Genomic DNA, 24,037 nt, shown 5'->3' with positions numbered 1-24,037 from the left:
GGTGGAGATGGCATAATGGTCTGGGGCTGTTTTTCATTGTTCGGGCTCGGCCCATTAGTTCCAGTGAAGGGAAATCTTAACGCTACAGCAATGACAATGACATTATAGACGATTCTGTGCTTCTAACTTTGTGGCTACAGTTTGGGGAAGGCCCTTTTCAATGCCCCGTGCACAAAGCGAGGTCTATACAGAAATGGTTTGTCGAGATCGGTGTGGAAGAACTTGACTGGCCGCCCTGACCTCAACCTCAATACGTTTGGAATTAATTCGAAAGCTGACTGCGAGCCAGGCCTAATCGCCCAACATCAGTCCCCGCAGAAATGTTCCAACATCTAGTGGAATGCCTTCCCAGAAGAGTGGAGGCTGTTTATAGCAGCAAAGGGGGGTCCAACTCCTTATTACTACCCATGATTTTGGAATGAGATGTTCGGCCAGGTGTCCACATACTTTTGGTTATGTAGTGTATGCGTCCATTACAATCTACCCAAGAATCACAATGCATGATTTGTCACCGGCACCTGAAAATGTGAATAAACAGTAAATACATTGTGCTCCATACGGTGTCCTACAGTTGAAATCACAACATGATATACAGATTATAATAACAAAATAAGGCACTTGCTACGATAGGAACGCTGCTGTGCTTAATTTGAGCCCTCTCAGATTTGACCTCGATTTGACCCCGACTTCGGTAACTCACGCATTATTTACACAGTTTGTTCACTGTTTGCACTGTATTTAAAAAAAAAAAGAGATCAAAGTTGCCTCTGAGTTATTTCTCCCGCCTCCCAGAAAAGCCATCATGTAAAAGAGTGGTGGTCCTTCTGTGCAATCATCCTAATAGTTCATCACTGATTTTAGAGGTAAGTAACTGATCTTGAAACAGGTCTTGGCAGTGCTAATGAAGAGGTCCCTACGTAATCACATCTCGTAGCCTTGGTTGGTCGTCTGACTTTGAAACTGAGGGAAAGCCCAATCAAAAATGAATAAGAAAAGGCAATCAACTTGGAAGTTTGAAGTCCAAAAATCCTGACAAATATGATGAATTGAACCCTAAACGAGCCAGAGAACTGTCACTGCCAGATGAGAGGAGTGAGAAGCAAAGTGCTCCTGATGGCGATGCCTTAGTTAGCAGTGCTGCCTATCCACTAGCTAGTAGGCCTACTAGCAAGTCAGAATCGGCGGGAGAGGCGGACGGGGAGCGAGGGCAATGCATCCACCGACAAAGTGCCTGGAGCAGGTGCAATTTGGACAAAGCCAAGCAAACTTATAACACCTGGCTTGTCAAGCAAAATTCAAAGCTGGGCTATATAACCTGAAAGAAAGTAGGGAGTTTGGGCCCGGAAAAGACTGGAGGGATGAAACGAGTGGGTGGAATTTACAGTAACATCCGCTGCCCCCGACGTAAAAAAAGGCCCTCAGAAAACAAGGCCGATTTAGCGGCAGCAAGCATTGTAGACGAGGCTAAAGAGGACACCTTAACACTCAATAAAAACAGACATTACAGCCAGAGTCTTCCAAACCGCTTACAATGAGGCTAAACACCACAGACCCACTCACGGTTTTGGGCAAGAAATTGACTGTCAGGAGTTAAATGGACTTGACATGGGGAGAATTCTCCATTCCAATGTTGCTTGCTCCAAGACAGCAACATATTAAATCCGAAATGAAGCAAACTATTTGAAAGAATAGTCCGTTCACCAGCTCTGAAGGTCTACGTCACTGGCCTTCTAGGTGTCATTGAACTGGATTAATTTACCACCAACCCTGGACTGTCTTGTCTCTTTACACACACCTGGTTCCCATTCCCCCAATTAGTATGTGTATATATGTGGCCTCTGTTCCCCATTGTCCTTGTCGGTTATTGTTACCATGTCTGTGGGTCCTGTGAGTACCTGTGCTGTTGTATCGGCTTCCATGCTACGTGTTATTGTGCACTTGTTTTACGGGTCTCGTCCGTGTATTATTTAGAGGTTTACACCTCACTCTTCTGTTTGGGTGGAGTAAATAAAAACCCCTATTATGTATTCCTGCGCCTGTCTCCAATCATTAGACAACGTGACAGAATAACCCACCCACTATATGGAGACAGCAGGAAGGACTGAGCTGTCGAACATCGCAGAGACAGTCCAGCATCAAGAGGACTCTCTCTCCAGACTCGGCAGCACCATGGACAGCATGCTGGCAACCATCCTGCATTTGGAGGGAATGTGCAGTCCCTCCAATCTCCAGCACCAGTTCCAGCACCAGCCCCCACACTACTACCTGCCTCCATCCCATCTGAGCCGGTCTGTGGAATACCCCTGTCCCTCCCGGAGCGTTTTGACAGCGAGCCAGCGAGATGCAAGGGATTCCTTCTGCAATGCAACCTGTACCTCGCTCGCTACGCCGAGGTATGGCTACACCTGCACCGTGGCCAGAGCAGATGGAGGTGGGCTCTGCATTCCGGTACCTCAGAACTTATTTATCTCAGTCAATCAGTCATTTGTAAGTGCTGTAAATGTTGAATGCCCTTCTGTATAAACATGCTGAAAATGTGTTGTTAATTTGCTTACTGTGAAAAAGCATTGTATCTGGTCAAACACCATTTTTCCAAAAATGTACTAAGGGTTGGTAACAGGCTGATTGTTTGGCTGTTTATGCCAATTAAGGGTGCCCTGCTGTTCTTGTGTAGCTGAATGACTTTTGCTTCCTGCCAGGCCTGAGGGCACACTTTCGTGTACGCTTAGATTGAAAATAGGGCAAATAGGAGTGGCAATATTGTCCGCTATCATCCTCAGTAATTTTACATCCAAGTTGACAGACCCAGGTGGCTTGTCAATGTTGTAAGAGAACAAAAAAAAATCACCTCTTCCACCCTCACTCTACGTAATTCCAAATTACAATCCTTGTCTTCCATAATTTGGTCAGTTATGCATGCATGTGTAGGTTCAGAATTGGTTGTTGCCATGTCCTGCCTAAATTTGCGAATGAAAAAAATCATTAAAATACTTGCCAATATCAGTGGGTATTGTGATGAATGATGGAGCCGTGTTTGCCTTTTTGCCCAAAACTTGATTTTAAGGTGCTCCAAAACATTTTACTATCATTCTATCAGACCTCAGGATAAGACCCAGATGCAGACAGTTCAAAGTAACAAAAGGTTATTGCAAATGACAGGTCAAGGGTAGGCAGAGCTCAGCAATCCAGAGCAGAGTGCTACCATACCCCGTTCAAAGGCACTTAAATATTTTGTCTTGACCATTCACCCTCTGAATGGCACATATACACAATCCATGTCTCAATTGTCTCGAGGCTTAAACATCCTTCTTTAACCTGTTGCCTCCCCTTCATCTACACTGATTTGATATTTGTCAAACAGTGTTACCATGTCTACTGTAATAACTACAGGGTCTCTTCTGTGGGGAATGTGCATGACATAAGAGGTCTAAAAATGGGAAAAACCCAACAGGTAATAATATAGGTAACATTTCATATACAGTAGAAACCACAAACAAATATGAAAGGGGAGAGACTATTTACCAACCTATGTTGCAGAGGTGCAGTCATCATTTTACAGCCACATTCTACCACTGTCTTATCAGTGTCCACTTTATAAACACAGAAACGGTGGGAGCGGTTGACACAATCGACTGTGGATCAATTTCCCTTTTCAACAGCCTGCATATTTACTACTGGTATGTGCTCATTTCGTAGTGTGACAGATGATGCTTGTAGGCAAAGACCTTAGTACCATGTTCAACCTAGTTTTACACATTAACTTTTATGTTTGATGATGAAATACAATCACACACAACCCTGAAATTCTTTGACCTCTGACTCTAACAATTGCCTCTACGCGGCTGATTGGAATAGTGTGATTTCTGAGATTAAGTTTCAAAATCTTATCCAAATGACCTGACATAATAAAAGAGATCTTGTCTGAAATTAGATTTCTCATACAGATTAAACTCTCTCTCTGTTTCCCTCCGACAGGTTTTGGGAGGATGACGACCCAATCCACCACAGATGGGATAGTCCTCCTGGTAATCTACGGCCTGCTGGGTTGCACTGCCACCATCCTCTTCTTCAGACTCTTCCTGGAGAGGGTTGTCACCATGTTGGGCTTTCTCATGTGATGGTGCCACCGGAGGAGAACACACATCAGGCTAGGGGGCAAGAGCAACCAACCCGAGGGGGGAGGAGAGGAAAGAGACATGGAGGGTGGGAAAGAGGGGTCGAGGTCCTTTGTGTATACCGTCACTCTCATACTGTTTGCTACTGCCCTGGTGTTGGAGTGCGGTGCTTCACTCTCTACTCAGCCACGGAGGGCTGGAGCTGCTCAAGTCCCTGTACTTCTGCTTCGTGGCCTTCAATACGGTGGGCTTCGGGAACCTGATGAGCAACCAGGAAGAGTCTTACGGAGAAGACCCCAGTGGAACCTACCTGCATCCTCATGCTCCTGTGGGTATGCTGTACCTACTCCCTATTCAGTGCCCTCTCTGTCATCATCAAACAGAGGCTGAACCGGATCCTGAGTCAGCTGATCCATCTACGCAGCTGCCTGTGCCAAGGCAGATTTCTACGATGCCCATGTACTTGCCAAACCCGGTGGGTAAATGCTTGTGTGCTGGTGCCACAGTGGAAACCCTATGCCACAGGAACATGGACTTGAGCACCACCAAAGCCAGAGAAATGGGGCAACATGGATACAGCCTTCCCCAAGAGGAAGTCATACATGTCGGACCACCATGACTGGTACAGCTCCAGACTGGAAAGACCCTGGGTTTACCTGCATATATATATATATATACAACAATTGTGTTACTTTGAAACTTTTTTCATCTGCATTTTTTTGTGGGTACTGTATACTTAATGTACTCAATGTATCGTGAAACCAGTTTTACTCTCCCCATAAAGTCCATTAGGCCTGTGATGATGGTTGTAGTACAGTAGTTTACAATGTGGTTTCATGATGCAATTTGTCTCCACAAGAGGGAGCACATGGATAAAGCCATGTGGATTTTATTTTGGCATTTTTTTACTGATCCAACTTTTTCCAACTGTTGTCCTGACTTTTTTGTGTGCAAATAAATGAAAGGAAGAAAAGATACAACACTGACTGAATATTGCAATCTGGCACACAAACGCAATTAAGAATTATTGATATATCTCTACTTTTTGTACACACAGGAGCAGTTATTATAGAACCATGCCATGGTTCCATTTAAATGCCATTAGTATTGATGTAAAAAATATGATAAACATCATAAATATCTACAGGGTGTTTTTTTTTTGTCCTTGTCATATAGGCCTACACACGATGTCATACTACTGCAACGATTTACATTTTGACCAATTAGTCATATCTGAAATCAGCATATTCAAAACCTGTAAAAGCGCAAAGCGAACGATTTATACAACATAAAATTATAAACTCATCAGTCTTGCAATGCACAACATCCAATTTGGCGCAATGCAGTTTACAACCAGCCAATTACAAAACCGGGTACTTTTCTACCCGTTTCTCTGGGCCAATTAGGATCTGCTTTACATTGGCCAAGTTGAAGCTCATGTCATTACACCACTGTGGTCATACTTGATCAAAAATAACAGCTATCAAATTGACAATGTATATATCCATTTCAAATATTGTCTGTTCACCGCTTCGATAGACTGAAATAATGGGTGCGTCTGCTTCTCATCAAACAGAATCCTGCAGTATCTCTGCGCGATTCGTGCAAATAGTACAATTACTTTATTTTTTGATGAGTAACAGGGGACCTGCTAGGCAATTTCAGTGGGTGCAGTGGTCAATATAAGGTGAATACATTATTATATTCTGACGCATTTGTGGTGTGCAGTTTTAAGATTGGCCGGTTCGTTGGAGGGGGGTGAAAGATGTCACTTCGCGGAGCGATATAGTTTTTTTTTCTTTTTTTTCCCGCGGAGCGATATAGTGCAAATGAGGCCACATCGGCAGTGACGTGGTCCCTAGTGTTTCCGGGCAACTTCGCAGTGAAGGGACTGTATACCTCGAGCGAATTGTTTTTCAGCACTAAACAACGATACATACGTTGGCTACAGTTGGTTTGCCAGCCACGAGGGGGACATTGACTATTTAGTCATTCATATTTTCGAAGTGCGAAGACCTAACATAATAAAATGGTGAGTATAGCCACCGTTTTGCTAGCTAGCTTCCTACACTCATTCAATCCACAGACAAAGCCAAGCGTATGCTATCTCGCTAACAGGAATTCGTATTGGGTTCGAGCAACGCCTATAGTTATAACTAGCTTGCTATCCGTAAACTAGCTAGCTAAATAAGGTGTGACTGAAAAAGTTTGTCGGGCTGGCAGCTCAACTGTTGATATTACCACCTGACCGGGCTGTTGGCTCGACGTTGGAATGCAATAACTTGCAGCTGGACAAGCTCATACGGACTCAGAGGAGACAATAAGAACATGTGTGATTGTGGTCACGTATTCCTTGCCAAGGCAAAACGTATGAGGCATGACTATCTGATTAACGTTAGCCATGGCTAATTTTACATACTGGTACCTAACTAAGGTCATTGGTTTCGCTTATCGGGGTTGGGGGGGGTACTAATGGTGAGTGGGCGTGGTGGTTAAGACAGAAGCATAAGCGCTGTTTGATGTAATAAAACCCAAACACACTGCTAATTGAATTAACTTAATCGATAGTATTAGTTGGCTGTTTAGCTAGCCATCTAAATAATTGTTTTCATTAGAAACATCAGCTGTATAGACATGAGCCAGTTCATTTGTATTTTGCAATGAACAATGCCAAGATTGTACTGTCCCAAGGCAGCTGATAGCTTGTGCGCAACAAGCGAACCTGTGTAGTGTCATGTTTCCAATTACATAGCTAGCTGGCAATATGATATAGCTAGTAATACTTGTTGTGCATCGTTTTATTGCGTAAATTGAGATGGCAATAGCGACGCGATATTTGAGTCTTTCGTCATGGTGTTGCGTATTGCACCACCACGTTGATCCGCAGTCTGCTGTTCGTGAATGATCTTCGTTGCCACCCCTCCTTTCTCGCCCCTCTACCACACGCATTCCTCCCTTCTGCATTGAACCACATCATGGTTGGTGCAGTATGCTGGCACGGGATCCGCAGTGCATGCTTCTGCAAAAATGGGAAAGAGACTCTGAAAGACCTTGTGACAAACGAAGGCTTGTCCTCGTATGCTCTGCTTTATCCCTCATAAGTGCTATTTTGCGGGACGAAAGTAAGTCTATTATTCATGGTGGGTTTGTTTTGCACCAAAGGATAAGACACAATTGCAAATCTGAATATCTTGCCATCTGCCCCAAAAATTGAGGCAGCACCACTTTACCACCACAGTGAATATGGAATGAACAGCCTTTAACCAGGACTGTACGTAATGGCAAAGTATAGTACATGGGATCTCAATACTGCTCAAATGCAACACTGTTTTTCTGAACCATTTGGTGCTTGACACTGCCTTGTAAATGCTCCTCAACCACTGCTTGATTCCTCCACCCTCTGCGTGGATAGAATGGGCTGCAGTCTGCTTGCTGCCCTTTCCTTCCCCCTCCCATTCTGATGACTCACTGAGATAGAGCAAAGCACATGTCCTAGGCTAAATTCTTTAACTGTAATGAACATGTCCAAAACGCAGAATCATATGTTTTTTGTTTTACTTTTACCCCTTTTCGTGATATCCAATTGGCAGTTAGTCTAATCTTATTGCTGCAACTCCCCTACGGACTCGGGAGAGGCGACGGTTGAAAGCCATGTGTTCTCTGAAACGCGTCCCTGCCAAGCCCCACTGCTTCTTGACACACTGCTCGCTTAACCCGGAGGCCAGAAGCACCAATGTGTCGGAGGAAACACCGTCCTGCTGGCGACCGAAGTCAGCTTGAAGGCGCCCGGCACAAGGAGGCACTAGAGCGTGATGGGACAAGGAAATCCCGGCTGGCCAAACCCTCCCTTAACCCGGACGATGCTGGGCCGATTGTGCGCCTTATGGGTCTCCTGGTCATGGCCGGCTGTGACACAGCCTGGGATCAAACCCGGGCCTGTAGTGATGCCTCAAGCACTGCGATGCAGTGCCTTAGACTGAGTCACTCGGGATGAAAGTTGCATATCTTAACTTGTGTGCTGACAAGCAAGACATTTTGAGACTTTGTGAACAATGTACTAATGTTCAAAAATATTGTTTTGGGGTGGAATTTTCCTTTACTTGTAATGAACATGTGTTGATAAGTCTGTGCGCCCCTTTCTGTCGGCTACGTGCACACTAACGTGTTCCTTTGTTTTTTTTTGGGGGGGGGGGGGTCGCGCACACTTTGACTGGTATGTACACTTTCACTCTCAAGCAATTAATTATATATGTATGATAACGAAGACCCACAAAAAGTAACAGAGGTGGTAATAGTCAGTGTGCTACATTGGCCACCCTGTTCGTGCCGCTCTAATTATAGCAGGCGTACTGAGGTGTATTTATACCCAACCCTCATCACACTGCCTCAGCCTGAAATGTGCTGGTTGACTAACTCAGACAGGCCTGATAAGACCTCGTCCTCAACTGATGGTCTCTGACGTCGCTCGTTCTGATATTTCTTTATTTTAATGGATTATGTGTATTTATTTTTTGCTAGGTATTACTGCACCGTTGTAGCTAGAAACACAAGCATTTCCATGCACCTGCAAATCTGTGTATGAGACTAATAAACCCGGATTAGATTTGAAATGTCATGTACTAGATACAGATCTAATTGGCGGGAAACCGCTAACTGGCATGAAATTAGTGACCACGTTTACATGCGCACAGAATTCCAGATAGTAGCTCATATTCTGCTTAAGGTCTTATTTGGGATAAGCTGTTTAGATGCACCTGTTGATATCCCACTCACGAGTATCCCTGTATCCATGACTTAACAGAATATTCATATGGGTTAAATGGAATACTAACAGAAATATGGACACTGATTGTAGGCCTATAACTTTTCACATGTAGCTTAATATAATAAAGTGTGTTCGGAAAGTATTCAGACCCCCTTGACTTTTTCCACATTTTGTTGCCTTATTCTGAAATGGATTGAATTAATTGTTTCCCCTCAATCTACACATACTACCCCATAATGACGAGGCGAAAACAGGTTTTTAGACATTTTTGCAAATGTATTGAAAATAAAAACAGAACTAGCTTATTTACATACACTACCGTTCAAAGGTTTGGGGTCACTTAGAAATGTCCTTTTTTTTGAAAGAACCAATTTTTTTAGTTCGTTAAAATAACATCCAAATTGATCAGAAATAAAGTGTATACATTGTTGGAAATGACTTGTAGCTGGAAATGACAGCTACTTTTTTTTGTTTAATGGAGTATCTACATAGGCGTACAGAGGCCCATTATCAGCAACCATCACTCCTGTGTTCCAATGGCATGTTGTGTTAACTAATCCAAGTTTATCAATTTAAAAGGCTAATTGATCATTAGAAAACCCTTTTGCAATTTTGTTAAAACAGCTGAAAACTGTTGTTCTGACTTAAAGAAGCAATGAAACTGGCCTTCTTTAGAATAGTTGAGTATCTGGAGCATCAGCATTTGTGGGTTCAATTACAGGCTCAAAATGGCCAGAAACAAAAGACCTTTCTTCTGAAACTCGTTAGTCTATTCTTGTTCTGAAAAATGAAGGATATTCCATGTGAGAAATTGCCAAGAAACTGAAGATCTCGTACAATGCTGTGTACTACTCCCTTCACAGAACAGCGCAAACTGGCCCTAACCAGAAAATAAAAAAGTGGGAGGCCCCGGTGCACAACTGAGCAAGAGGACAAGTACAGTTGCGTGTCTAGTTTGAGAAACCGACGCCTCAAGTCCTCAACAGGCAGCTTCATTAAATAGTACCTGCAAAACACCAGTCTCAATGTCAACAGTGACGAGGCGACTCCGGGATGCTGGCCTTCTAGGTAGAGTTGCAAAGAAAAAGCCATATCTCAGACCGGCCAATAAAAATAAAATATTAAGATGGGCAAAAAAACACAGACACTGGACAGAGGAAGATAGATTTGTCTGTCCATAACTTTTTTACTAAGTTTGAGGTGTTTGGATCACAAAGAAGAACATTTGTGAGATGCAGAAAAAATGAAAAGATGCTGGAGGAGTGCTTGACGCCATCTGTCAACCATGGTGGAGGCAATGTGATGGTCTGGGGGTGCTTTGGTGTTGGTAAAGTGGGAGATTTGTACAGGGTAAAAGCCTTCAAGATCCCTATCACTCCATTTTGCATTGCCATGCCATACCCTGTGGACAGCGCTTAATTGGAGCTAATTTCCTCCAACAGGACAATGACCCAAAGCACAGCGCCAAACTATGCAAGAACTATTTAGGGAGGAAGCAGTCAGCTGGTATTCGGTCATAATGGAGTGGCCAGCATATTCACTGGATCCTAACCCTATTGAGCTGTTGTGGGAGCAGCTTGACTGTATGGTACGTAATAAGTGCCCATCAAGCCAATCCAACTTGTGGGAGGTGCTTCAGGAAGCATGGGGTGAAATCTCTTCAGATTACCTCAACAAATTGACAACTAGAATGCCAAAGTTCTGCAAGGCTGTAGTTGCTGCACATGGAGGATTCTTTGACGAAAGCTACATTTGAAGGACACAATTACTATTTCAATTAAAAATCATTATTTTTAACCTTGTCAACGTCTTGACTATTTCATATTAATTTTGCAACTAATTTCATGTATGTTTTCATGGAAAACAAGGACATTAAGTGACCCCAAACTGAACGGTAGTGTAAGTATTCAGACCCTTTTGCTGTGAGACTCAAAATTGAGCTCCGGTGCATCCTGTTTCCATTGATCATCCTTGTGATGTTTCTACAACTTGATTGGAGTCCACCTGTGGCAAATTTGATTGGACATGATTTGGAAAGGCACACGCCTGTCTATATAAGGCCACACATTAGACGGTGCATGTAAGAGCAAAGACCAAGCCATGGGGTCAAAGGAATTGTCCGTAGAGCTCCGAGACAGGATTGTGTCGAGGCACAGATCTGGGAAAGGGTACCAAAATATGAAAGAAGATTGGAACCACGAAAGCTGTGTTCAAATACCCATACTACATGCTTAATGAGCATATACTACATACTATTAGTTCATTTTAGTATACTGTAAACAAACAGTGTCATTTCAGTTGAGCGTGCTAGAGCTGTGTGTCTACCGGAAGTTGATGCTGTTGCTATGCAACATCTTGCTAGTTTGTTAGCTGAACATTTTAAGATTTCGGGTGTTCGTAAATTCAATCTGGAGTGCCAGAGTGCGCTCTGGGTGTTCATAAATCCAAAGCGTTGTCAGATTGTCCGTTCGTGTTTCGCTCTTGGAGCGTTCAGAGCGCACACTGGACGCTCTGGCCGAAGGGTAGGGTTGATGCGAGCGTTCAGCGGCAGTCAATCACCCAAGCGATCTACTTCCAGATACAAATGAGAGAACACCTTACTCTGACTATTTTACTCACCCTAGCAGAGCGTTAGTGACTAACTGTGCTGCTGGCAACAATTAAAAAAAAAAAAAAATTTTTTTTATTGACACTGGCCATATTCAACGGGTGTTGAGCGTTCGTAAATTCAGCAGTGCTCTAAAATCGGAGTAGATGGCTAGAATGAACAATGTCCATTGAAACGCACAACGACAATTTCACTTAGCTAAGAATGATGTGAATAATCAAGTCAAACGTTGGGTAGTTAGTTAATATACTGCTTGGCAAGTTTGATGTATTAGTAGCCAACTAACGTTAGTTAACTAGCTAACATACCGGTACATACTGCTGTAAAGCTATGCGGTTCGTAAGACTAGCGTAGCTAAGAAACTGTCAGCCAACATAACGTAACTAATTTGAAAAGTAATTCCTTTATTACATTGCTCCACATTTGTCATAATTAGTCATAATTATAATTAACTTCTTACGGCTGAAATCCCGTTAACGGGATCAATATGACAACAGCCAGTGAAAGTGCAGGGCGCCAAATTCAAACAAATCTCATAATTAAAATTCCTCAAACATACAAGTATTATACACCATTTTAAAGAAACTTGTTGTTAATCCCACCACAGTGTCCGATTTCAAAAAGGCTTTACGACGATACCATGCGATTATGTTAGGTCAACACCTAGTCACAGAAAAACACAGCAATTTTTCCAACCAAAGAGAGGAGTCACAAAAAGCAGAAATGGAGATAAAATTCACTAACCTTTGATGATCTTCATCAATGACACTCATAGGATAGGACTTCATGTTACACAATACATGTATGTTTTTGTTCGATAAAGTTTAAAAAATCTGTTTACATTGGCGCATTATGTTCAGTAATGTTTTGCTTCCAAAACATCCGGCTATTTTGCAGAGAGCCACATCAATTTACAGAAATACTCATTAATAAACATTGATAAAAGATACGACTGTTATGCATGGTATTATAGATCCACTTCTCCTTAATGCAACCGCTGTGTCAGATTTCAAAAAAGCTTTACGGAAAAAGCACACCATGCAATAATCTGAGTACAGCGCTCACACAAAACCAAGCCATACAGACATCCGCCATGTTGTGGAGTCAACAGAAGTCAGAAATAGCATAACAAATATTCACTTTGATCTTCATCAGAATGCACTCCCAGGAATCCCAGTTCCACAATAAATGTTTGATTTGTTCGATAAAGTCCATCATTTATGTCCAAATACCTCCTTTTTGTTTGCGCGTTTAGTACACAATCCAAACTCACGAGGCGCGGGCAAGTCCAGGCGAAAGTTCAGACAGTCATATTACAGTTCGTAGAAACATGTCAAACGAAGTATAGAATCAATCTTTAGGATGTTTTTATCATAAATCTTCAATAATATTCCAACCGGAGAATTCCTTTGTTTGTAGAAATGCAATGGAGTGCAAGCTAACTCTCACGTGAACGAGCGTGGTCAGCTCATGCCACTGGCAGACCTCTGACTCATTCAGCTCCCATTCCCCCATCCTTCACAGTGGAAGCGTCAAACAAGGTTCTAAAGACTGTTGACATCTAGTGGAAGTCTTAGGAAGTGCAATATGACCCCATAGACACTGTATATTTGATAGGCAATGACTTGAAAAACTACAAACCTCAGATTTCCCACTTCCTGGTTGGATTTTTTTCTCAGGTTTTTGCCTGCCATATGAGTTCTGTTATACTCACATCATTCAAACAGTTTTAGAAACTTCAGTGTTTTCTATCCAAATTTACTAATAATATGCATATTCTAGCTTTTATGGCTGAGTAGCAGGCAGTTTAATTTGGGCACGCTTTTCATCCAAAATTCTGAATGCTGCCCCCTACCCTAGTGAAGTTAAGAACAAATTCTTATTTTCAATGACGGCCTAGGAACAGTGGGTTAACTGCCTTGTTCAGGGGCAGAACAATAGATTTTGACCTTGTCTGCTCGGGGATTCGATCTTGCAACCTTTCGGTTACTAGTCCAATGCTCTAACAATTAGGCTACCTGCCACCCCAATATTTTTAATGTTCGAAAATGTCTTAACCTGTTTTTGCTTAGTCATTATGGGGTATTGTGTGTACGTTGATGCAGGGGGCAATTTAAGCTATTTAATTCATTTGAGAATAAGGCTGTAACAAAATGTGGAAAAAGTCAAGGGGTCTGAATACTTTCTGAAGGCACTGTATTAACTTCAGGATTGGTGGGTTCCCTGCGGGACGGTTGAGCTAACGTAGGCTAATGCGATTAGCATGAGGTTGTAAGTAACAAGAACATTTCCCAGGATATAGACATTTCTGATTTTGGCAAAAAGCTTATTCTTGTTAATCTAACTGCGCTGTCCAATTTACAGTAGCTATTACAGTGAAATAATAAAATTTTATTGTTTGAAGAGAGCGCACAGTTGAACAAAGTTATTAATAAACAAATTAGGCACATTTGGGCAGTCTTGATACAACATTTTGAACAGAAATGCAATGGTTCATTGGATCAGTTTAAAACGTTGCACATATACTACTGCCTTTAGTGGCTAAAATCTAAATTGCACCTGGGCTGGAATAATACATTATGACCTTTCTCTTGCATTTCAAAGATGATTGTTCCAAATAAATAAAAAAGAACGGTTGGTATTTTTCTTTGTATTATCTTTTACCAGATCTAATGTGTTATACTCCTACATTCCTTTCACATTTCGACAAACTTCAAAGTGTTTCCTTTCAAATGGTACCAATAATATGCATATCCTTGCTTCAGGGCCTGAGTTACAGGCAGTTAGATTTGGGTATGTCATTTTAGGTGAAAATTGAAAAAAAGTGGCCAGTCCTTAACTTAACTCCTGCAGAATTATCGATTTCTTGCAGTAAAATGTATACACAATGTTAATTTTGACTCGGGAACAGGACCGGAGAAATTGGATTTCTTTCTTTTAGCATCTCTTGAGACGTGTTATCTTTGACGCTGTTATGCAAGCACACAGTATTTCAACCACATAAAATATGCAACTGAAGACATTCATTGTTTTCTCAACGTTTAATTTCCTTAGAATCGATCAAACTGATTACATTTTGCACAGGACCAATCTTTCCACTGTTTTGGAGTTATTGCGTCCCCCCCCCCCGGTGCCTAAACCAAAACAGACAACTTTATTGGTGTTACTAGATTACTAATGCATTCATTCTATCTATGTAAGACATTATTCTGGTAAGCACTACTGTATTTAGTCTAGATACATGCAGCTTCTCTGTCACAGCCTAACTACAGTTGACAAACAAATGGCCTGCCAAATGTCAAATTATAAGCAGAAACTTAGGGGTGAAAGTACGGAATATCAGCAAAATTAATTATGGTGGATCTAACTGTGGGGAGCTTACTTTTTTGAAGTGATTTGTTTGACAGACAGATGACAACATCACTCAACACCCATGATATTTGGAACTGAGCATGCGCAAACTGCGAAAAACAACAGTAAACGGGATAAGATGTTTTACATGGCACAGGATCCTGTCTTAACATCAGCATATTTCTCAACCAGGATACAAGCTTTTTCCGGTTATTGTAAATCATATGTTTATACAGTACCAGCCAAAAGTTTGGACACACCTACTCATTCCAGAGGTTTCTCTTTTCACTATTATTCTACAATGTAAAAAAAAAAATTGTAAAGACATCAAAACTATCAAAAAACTCATGGAATGATGTAGTAACCCAAAAAGTGTTAAACAAATCAACACATATTTGAGATTATTCAAAGTAGCCACCCTTCGCCTTGATGATAGCTTTGCACACTCTTGGCATTCTCTCAATCAGCTTCATGAGGTAGTCACCTGGAACGCATTTCAATTAACCTGTGCCTTGTTAAAAGTTAATTTGTGGAATTCCTTTCGTTAATGTGTTTGAGCCAATCAGTTGTGTTGTGACCAAGGTATAGGGCTATCTGCTGGTATATAGCCCTATTTGGTAAAAAACAAGTACATATTATGGCAAGAACAGCTCAAATAAGCAAAGAGAAACAACGGTACATCATTACTCTTAGACATGAAGGTCAGTCAATTTGGAAAATTTCAAGAACTTTGAACGTTTTTTTCAAGAGCAGTCACAAAAACCAAGCGCTATGATGAAACTGGCTCCAATGGGGACCGCCACACGAAAGGAATACCCAGCGTTACCTCTGCTGCAGAGGATAAGTTCATTACAGTTACCAGCCTCAGAAATTGCAGACCAAAAAAATGCGTCAGAGTTCAAGTAACAGACACATCTCAACAGTTCAGAGGAGACTGTGGGAATCAGGCCTGGGTGAATTGCTGCAAAGAAACCACTACTAAAGGACACCAATAAGAAGAGACTTGCTTGGGCTTAGAAACCCGAGCAATGGACATTTTGACCTGTGGGAATCTATCCAAAGTTGAGTCCTTTTGAGATGCAGAGTAGGTGAACGGATGATCTCCGAGTGTGTGGTGCCCACCGTGAAGCATGGAGGTGTGATGGTGTGTGGTGCCCACTGTGAAACATGGAGGTGTGATGGTGTGGGTGTGCTTTGCTGGTGACACTGTTGGGATTTATTTAGAATTCAAGGCACACTTAACCAGCATGGCTACCACAGCATCTGCAACAATACGCCATCCCATCTGGTTTGCGCTTAGTCCCACTGTCATTTGTTTTTCAACAGGACAATGACCCAACCTCCAGGCTGTGTAAAGGCTATTTGACCAAGAAGGAGAGTGATGGAGTGCTGATTCCATATGTATTATTTCATAGTTTTGATGTTTTCACTATTATTCTAGTGCAGAAAATAGTAAAAAATAAAGAAAAACCCTTGATTGAGTCGGTGTGTCCAGACTATTAAATGGTACTGTATGCGTCAACTCAAAAACAGAATACTTGAGTATCCCGAATAATAATGGGATAACGGTGTGCATGTAAACGTGTGTAGGAACAACGTTATGCTACTGCTGTGAGCACTGAGGTTATAGGGGTGAAAGTATCACTCATCTCATCTGGTCTCATGTGAATCCAGTGGCGCAGGTATGGTTACACACAGGAGTAAAAGAGCAGCCATTAGGTGATTGTGGCTTAATTTGACCTCGGGCTATAATATGTTTGGGGCCGTGGACAACTCTCACTCATGCTTCCTCTCGTCTTCACAGGCTGACCAACTGACCGAGGAGCAGATTGCTGGTGAGTACTATCCCTAACCCTGAACAGTGAGGTTCTGTCCGTTCAAAGCTCTTCAATCCAATCCCAGTTAGGAGAAGTGATTTGAGTTCCTGTCGGTTGGCAGATAGTGTGGCTGCTTAGAGTCATGGATCCTCATGGTAGTGGCCACCATTTAGGCTACTCTGCCTGTTAGTTTATACAGCTGCTGCTAATCTTGTACCAACCATTCTTAGTAGTTGTAAGAGTTTTTTTTTGTTTTCTTCATCTGCACAGATCTAAAGAATTGGGTGAAATCAGTATGTTGAACGCATCCAGGGAATTTGCTCTTAGCTGTCCAGTTCTCTGACATCAGTGCAGATGAAGGAAAGGAGACAAGGATAGGAAGACCATGTAGACTGTTGACGTAGCCAATGTAGGCATTTCCACCAATCACACACTGTTCCCTGTTTGCTTAATCAGAGTTCAAGGAGGCCTTCTCACTGTTCGACAAAGACGGCGATGGCACCATCACCACCAAGGAGCTGGGCACTGTCATGCGCTCTCTGGGACAGAACCCTACTGAGGCAGAGCTACAGGACATGATCAACGAGGTGGATGCCGATGGTAAGATTCGAGAGATGTATGCAATGACACACACACACACACACACACACACTGACGTGCTGACACGCACGCACAAGTATGGTCAGAACCTAACGAGGCTGACCCCTTTCACATAGTGGATGAATGGTGACATACACACTGCATAATTACTGGCCCTTAACCGCTAGGCTACCTGCTGCCCCACCTGGATGGCACCATGGCTCTGGTTTCATGGTGGATCACATTTCAAATATCTATCGTTTCCAACCACAACAGCGGCTCACCCATCGAGTTGGCGGACTAGAGCCAAAAACTAGAAATGACTTACCTTTTGGTTCGTTCAGCCATTCTTATGGTGGAAATGAATGGGGTTTTGGGATAAATGCAGATAATAAGGTCTGAGGTTAATACAAACTTAGGGGATCTTATACGTTTTCATCAGTCAGTTAACATGACTGTAAAAATTATGAAGCCTGTATGTGCTTGTTTTTGATTACATAAATGCTTCCAAATTCACAAAAAGTGACGTTAGCTGATGATGATTCTCATAGAACAAAACGTATAAGATCTTCTAAGCATTAAAGGTAAACCTTTTTTTTTTTTTTTACCAGACAAGTCCGGTAAGAACAATGTCTTATTTACAATGACGGCCTGCTCCGGCCAAATCCTATGGCACTCCCAATCACGACCGGATCTGATTTCAGCCTGGATTCGAACCGGGGACTGTAGTGATGCCTCTTGCACTGAGATGCAGAGCCTTAGACCGTTGCGCCACTCGGGAGCCCTAAGCATGTGTTTACCACAGACCTTATTTATGGCGTTTATCCAAAAAGCCATCGATCCATTGGCAGAGTTAATGCCTACAAAAAGACGCCATTACTATTGCTCTCTTGCCATTGAGGGCTTCCACCATTTTTTAAGTAGTCAACTGGGTGGGAATTCCATATGGGTTATGGAAGGATCACATGATTCCATCAGGAGGTATCAGCCAATTAAATTATACTCATGAGCAAACATTCCATAACTGTAGGTGGCAGTAAATCAGCCACCTTGGCTTTATATCTGTTCAAACAACACACCTAGGCGGTAGTTTGCAACCTTTGTTTGTTTGCCAACTCATAGACTTAATGGAAGAAGAAGAAAATGGACTACTTAGAAATGGAGATTGCCTCAATGGTGCTGCCCGTGTACTCACAGATGCAAAGATGATATCTGTCTTTGGGCGCATTCCAGAATGTACCGACAAGATTTCAACACGGCTTATTATGAAATAAAATAACTGTGTGTGTGCACGTGCACAAACGTAAAATAAACACTGTCTTGTTCGTTCTTAGGTAACGGGACAATCGACTTCCCAGAGTTCCTGACAATGATGGCAAGGAAGATGAAGGACACAGACAGCGAGGAGGAGATCAGAGAAGCCTTCAGAGTCTTTGATAAGGTACGCACGCTCCACACCGCCCCCTTTTGATTGTTGTACTCAGTCAATTGGAAATGTGCTTAGTGTTTTGAGCCATTTTGATTATCTGTTTTAGATTTTTGTGCTTAGAATTGTGAAAATGTATCACATACGTGTGAAAATTGCACCAAAGTGATTGAACAAAAACTAACACTTCATGTTCTGAGAATGTGACGTTGAAAGTGGGATGGACTACGGTGCCAGTGCTCGTGCCTCTGCCATCCTGATGTTATGTAATCCAGTGTTTGTCATCATGGTTATGTCTTCTTAACTGTGTTGCTGAGAGGAGGGCTTTGTCTGTTGGGAGCGGAGTATAACGTTACCCGCATGCAGGATGGGGGCTTATTGCAGTGCAGAAATCTGAGTCACAAGCTAATGGAGAGCGCTCATTGCCTGGGCTTATATTGCTTCGTGCAGCCTGGAACAATGCAACCCCTTTTAAACAGAGCCATGTGATTTTGGGAGTGGTGTGTGTGTATGGACTTAAATTTAGTGTGTATTGCGGTTGTTTCTTTGCACCCTCATTGGCGGATCGGATGTGAGTGGTGTGATTGTGTCAGGCCTTGTTTTTGTTGGACATTTGTGCAACAGTCCTGAAGGACCTTGGTAATTGCTGCATTGCCAGTTTGCTAGGGCACCAGTCTGTGTCAGCATCCCACTGCTCTGTTTATTATCTCTCCCTTTGCGGCTCTTGAGTCTTGGCAGAGCTAGATCCAGAGATCACGCCAGGCTGGGGCTGGGTGAGCAGACGGACCAGAGCCATGCATATCTCTAGCTGTCACACAGATGGGGCAGCCAGGGACCATGTTCATGTGCCAGCAGACCAGATAAACACGGGCTCTATTCAGAAGAGGGAGATGTCACTGATCGTTCCGATAGAAAAGTCTTGTTTAACCCTGTCAGAATGAGATCGGGTCAAAGTACTGTATGTAGAACCTTCTCTCGTTGCCTATTGAATGAGCCTGTTCTCCCTGTAGGATGGGAACGGCTACATCAGTGCGGCAGAGCTGCGGCACGTCATGACCAACCTCGGGGAGAAGCTCACAGACGAGGAGGTGGACGAGATGATCCGCGAGGCCGACATTGACGGAGACGGACAGGTCAACTATGAAGGTGAGCTCAACGTCCTTCCCCCTCTCCCTTTTGTGTGTTTGCAGATATAAAGGAAACGGATAGGTGGAAGCTCCCCTTAGCCCATTGCAAGCCAAGGTGGCGCGAACTATCACCGTATTTCCAAGACTTCTCTGGTACCTTCCGATCTGCGAAAACCAGAGGGCTAAGTAAGGGCTAAAGATCCTCTTAAAACCGGGCGTTCTTCCCTCCTCCACTTCCTGGTCCTCCTTTTTCCTCCTTTCTCTCCCTCTTCCTGCTCTTCCTCTCAGATCTACTGTGAGTTCACTGCAGTTAGTATCTTTCCACTGTTGCCCCTGTCAGTTGTGCCTTATGTCTCTTTGCTTTGATGCTAAAAGTAAAGGCAATAAAAGGAGTTATACATAACATGCTTAATGAATCACTGCTCATTGAATTTAAAATAGTATTGAAGACCTTGATTCCTCATGTTACCTTGTTCCAATAGTCTTATTAATGTGCCATAATCATTGTTAACAGAATGCCCTTTTATTCTTGTGGATTTCTTCTCATTTTTTTCTCCCTGTTTTGTTCTGCCTTGCAGAGTTTGTGCAGATGATGACAGCCAAGTGAAGTAGACTGTGCTCTCACACATTTCTCTCGTACATTGCTTGTCCTCCTAAGATCACTCTGTCTTTAAGAAAACAAAACAATAATCAAGCCAAAATGTAAAACTCAAAAAATGATTCTGTACAAAATAATTTAATAAAAGAAAAATCCAAGTACTTCTAGGGTATCTGTTTTAAGAGCAACTGCAGATGAATCCCTAACAGAAGTTAATGGACCAAGCTTTAACGAGGCATGAGGCCCTTACTCCAGAGTAAGATCCTTGGGAGGCTCCCAGATGCTGAAAAAAATTTGAGGAAAGGGCAACACGGACGAGGGATAGGAACCCATGCCAGAGATGGCTCTTTTCCTCATTGAGAGAAGCTTACTATTTCGAGAGTCTTTTTCTACCCTGAAAACAAGTTAAGGCTAACGGCACACCTACACAAATCGCAGTGCTGATTTCTAACATTGAATTGGGTAACAGCATTCTTGCATGCACTCCTTCTGAGATGGTTTCATGTCACAAGGTGGTTTTGATCCCATCGGAGATTGTGGATTGTATACAAACTGGAGTCATATACATAAATATATAGTTATACACTCTAGGTATATACATAAATATATATATACATATACACTGAGTGTACAGAACATTAGGAACACCTTCTTAATATTTAGTTGCCCGCCCTTTTGCCCTCAGAACAGCTTCAATTCGTCGGGCATGGACTCTACAAGGTGTCGAAAGCGTTCCACAGGGATGCTGGCCCATGGTAACTCCAATGCTTCCCACAGTTGTCAAGTTGGCCTTTGTGTGCTGGACCATTGTTGATGCACACAGGAAACTGTTGAGTGTGAAAATCTCAGCACTATTGCAGTTCTTGACACTCAAACTGGTGTGCCTGCCTACAACCATACCCCCTTCAAAGGCACTTACATCTTTTGTCTTGCCCATTCACCCTCTGAATGGCACACATACACAATCTGTGTCTCAAGGCTTAAAAATCATTTTTTAACCTGTCTCTTCCCCTTTTAACAAGTTACATCAATAAGGGATCATAGTTTTCACCTGGTCAGTCTATATCATGGAAAGAGCAGGTGTCCCTAATGTTTTGTACTCTCGGTGTGTAATATACACACGTATGTAAAAATGCTAACAGTTGGTGCAAGAATTACAGTGGAAAAGGTTGCTTTGGTGCTAGGCTGAGGAGAGAATTCACCCATCCCTAAGGGGTTGTGGGGAGCTGATAGAAAAGCACTGGTTGTTTTGTTTTAATTGTATTTTCCATTGTTTCGGCAGGCTTTCGTTCTCAAACAAGGCTTTTAATTTCCCAGCACTACTGACCTATGGCATAGGAGTACTTAGATGTACAGTTTCAGAATGTTGATTACGGTAGCACACTTTGAGAGCATTGCTGTGAAGATATTCTATCTTTCATATATCCTGATACAAATATGAATGTCATGCTTTTTAAATGTATGTTATCAAACATTTAACGTATAAATTAATTAAACATTTTGGTCACACAAATATATATGTGTATCGTAAACTTTGCATGACCTATTGTTGATATAGTATGACCTGTGAAATGTGCCATAATACTCTAAAGCCTCAACCTTGCAAGAACACTTAGTAAATTAGAACATATTATGAATATACAGTATAAGCTATATACAGTACATACCTATTTGCACTTTGGTGTAAACCGTATATTTGAACATGTTCTGTAAAAAAGACAATGTTGCTGCTGCTAGAACAACTAATTTGTCTCTTGCTGCTGTGGATTTGACAGATCCTCATGTTGTCGTCAAGTGTTCACATCTTTTATCCGTGCTCCGCTTGCTGTTCTGCTGAACAGAGTATATATATTCACTAATATATTTATTTTTGTCAGTGAGTTGAAAAAGTAAATCAGTTTGACGGGTATAAATTAGGGGTTGCATTTTTTTTGGGGGGGGGGTTGAGTGAAAGGAATGATAGCAGAGGTACTGAATCGTTGCGTGAAAGACAACTTGTGGACTAAAACTATCTGGCTAGCTTTTACTGGTTGGTTAACTTTGATCTACAGGTTGGAAAAGACACATGGTTAAGGACTGTTAAACTTCTGGAGGTAGTGTACAAATTTAAAGATGTGAAATATTCATGTTTGCCATGAATAAATACATTTACTGAACTTCGCCGAGTGTCTCCTTGTCCTGCGTAATACTTCGTATGCAATTTTTATTTCTCACTTTTTTTGTGTGTTAACTACATGCTAAAGTTAGCTTTTTTTATTTGGAGTGTGGATGGAACTTGAACTCAGTTCAGTTAGTGTGTGTATCCCTGGATGCCAGTCTCTCTGCTGTCTTCATAATATCCTTTACAAGACACCCTTTGAGATTGTCAGAGGAAGTCACCCGGGCCTCCGTAAGAGGAGCTATCCCTGGCTGCACCAGGCTATATTTGGTGGCTCATGCGATTGCCACAGGAGCCTCTGGTAATCCGGGTCAGTCAGGTTCATGACATCTCACCCCTGTAACTCCAAATGCCTCCCAAGTCCGACCCACACATGCTTCTGCGGTGACGGGCAGGGACAGCCAATGAAATCATATCTGCAGCCTGTAGGATGTGATATTATCTTATGTTATAGTCCAGTAAGTAGCTCAGGTACATTAATTCGGAATCTGAGGACCTCCAATCAGCTGGAAAGCTATAACCCCCTCTACTGTACTTCAACTGCCTGTGATTGATTGTCTAAATATAGTCTATAACACATGATCATGACTGGGAAAGGCGCCTGTGTAAGAGCAGTTAACTACAATTTATGTAGAGATATTACATTACTGGACTAGTACTACAATAACTTTGCTGATATTTAGGCGCAAACTTGTTCTTTAAAGTTGTTCAGTGAATTTACAGAGTACAAGGTAATGGTCTGTTGTATTAGTGCCTCCCCTACTGGTAGTAGAAGAGAATAGCCTCTGTTATATGTTATGCTTACAACTACAGCAGATCGGAAGGAACCAAATAACCAACAAGTCCCTGGATCGAACACCCAAGCCAACCAGATGTAATAATAAACAATAAAACATTTTTTTACTGCCACCTAGTGTTTGTGCACAAGTATAATTGATTGGATGATCCCTCCTGATGACCCAGATAGAATCATGTGATCTATTCCTTAACCCAGAGGAAGTCCCACCCAGTTGACTACTTTAAAATGGTGAAAGCCTTCAATGGCAATGTCAATGCCAAAGCAGGTTTTATCCAAATAGAGTCCTCTAACTATGTGTTGTTCTCACCTTTTCATAGATGTGTGGAGGCCAAAATGGCCCTATGTGATGCTGTGGGTGTAGTTTCACATATCCTCACTAGATGATGCTGTATCGTTGTCTTGAAATCTGCTAAGAAGTATTTGTCAGCTGATAAACTCAGCAAAAAAAGAAAAGTCCCTTTTTCAGGACCCTGTCTTTCAAAGATAATTTGTAAAAATCTAAATAACTTAACAGATCTTCATTGTAAAGGGTTTAAACACTGGTTCCCATGCTTGTTCAATGAACCATAAACAATTAATAAACATGCACCTGTGGAACGGTCGTTAAGACACTAACAGCTTACAGACGGTAGGCAATTAAGGTCACAGTAATGAAAACTTAAGACACTAAAAGAGGCCTTTCTACTGACTGAAA

General features: G+C 42.2%; 1 protein-coding gene across 1 annotated transcript; it reads left to right on the top strand.

Annotated features, from left to right (window-relative positions):
- Positions 1-5,940: 5,940 nt before the first annotated feature.
- LOC129832387 (calmodulin-1) lies at positions 5,941-22,546 on the top strand. Its single transcript, XM_055896410.1, has 6 exons — positions 5,941-6,147; positions 16,644-16,674; positions 17,113-17,256; positions 18,570-18,676; positions 19,672-19,807; positions 20,367-22,546. The coding sequence occupies exons 1-6, from the start codon at positions 6,145-6,147 to the stop codon at positions 20,393-20,395; spliced, it is 450 nt and encodes a 149-aa protein (XP_055752385.1). The 5' UTR covers positions 5,941-6,144; the 3' UTR covers positions 20,396-22,546.
- The last annotated feature ends 1,491 nt before the right edge of the window (positions 22,547-24,037 follow it).

This window comes from Salvelinus fontinalis, chromosome 33, assembly GCF_029448725.1.
Source record: "Salvelinus fontinalis isolate EN_2023a chromosome 33, ASM2944872v1, whole genome shotgun sequence".
Taxonomy (NCBI): Eukaryota; Metazoa; Chordata; class Actinopteri; order Salmoniformes; family Salmonidae; genus Salvelinus; species Salvelinus fontinalis.
This window is presented reverse-complemented; position numbering and strand designations above follow the sequence as displayed.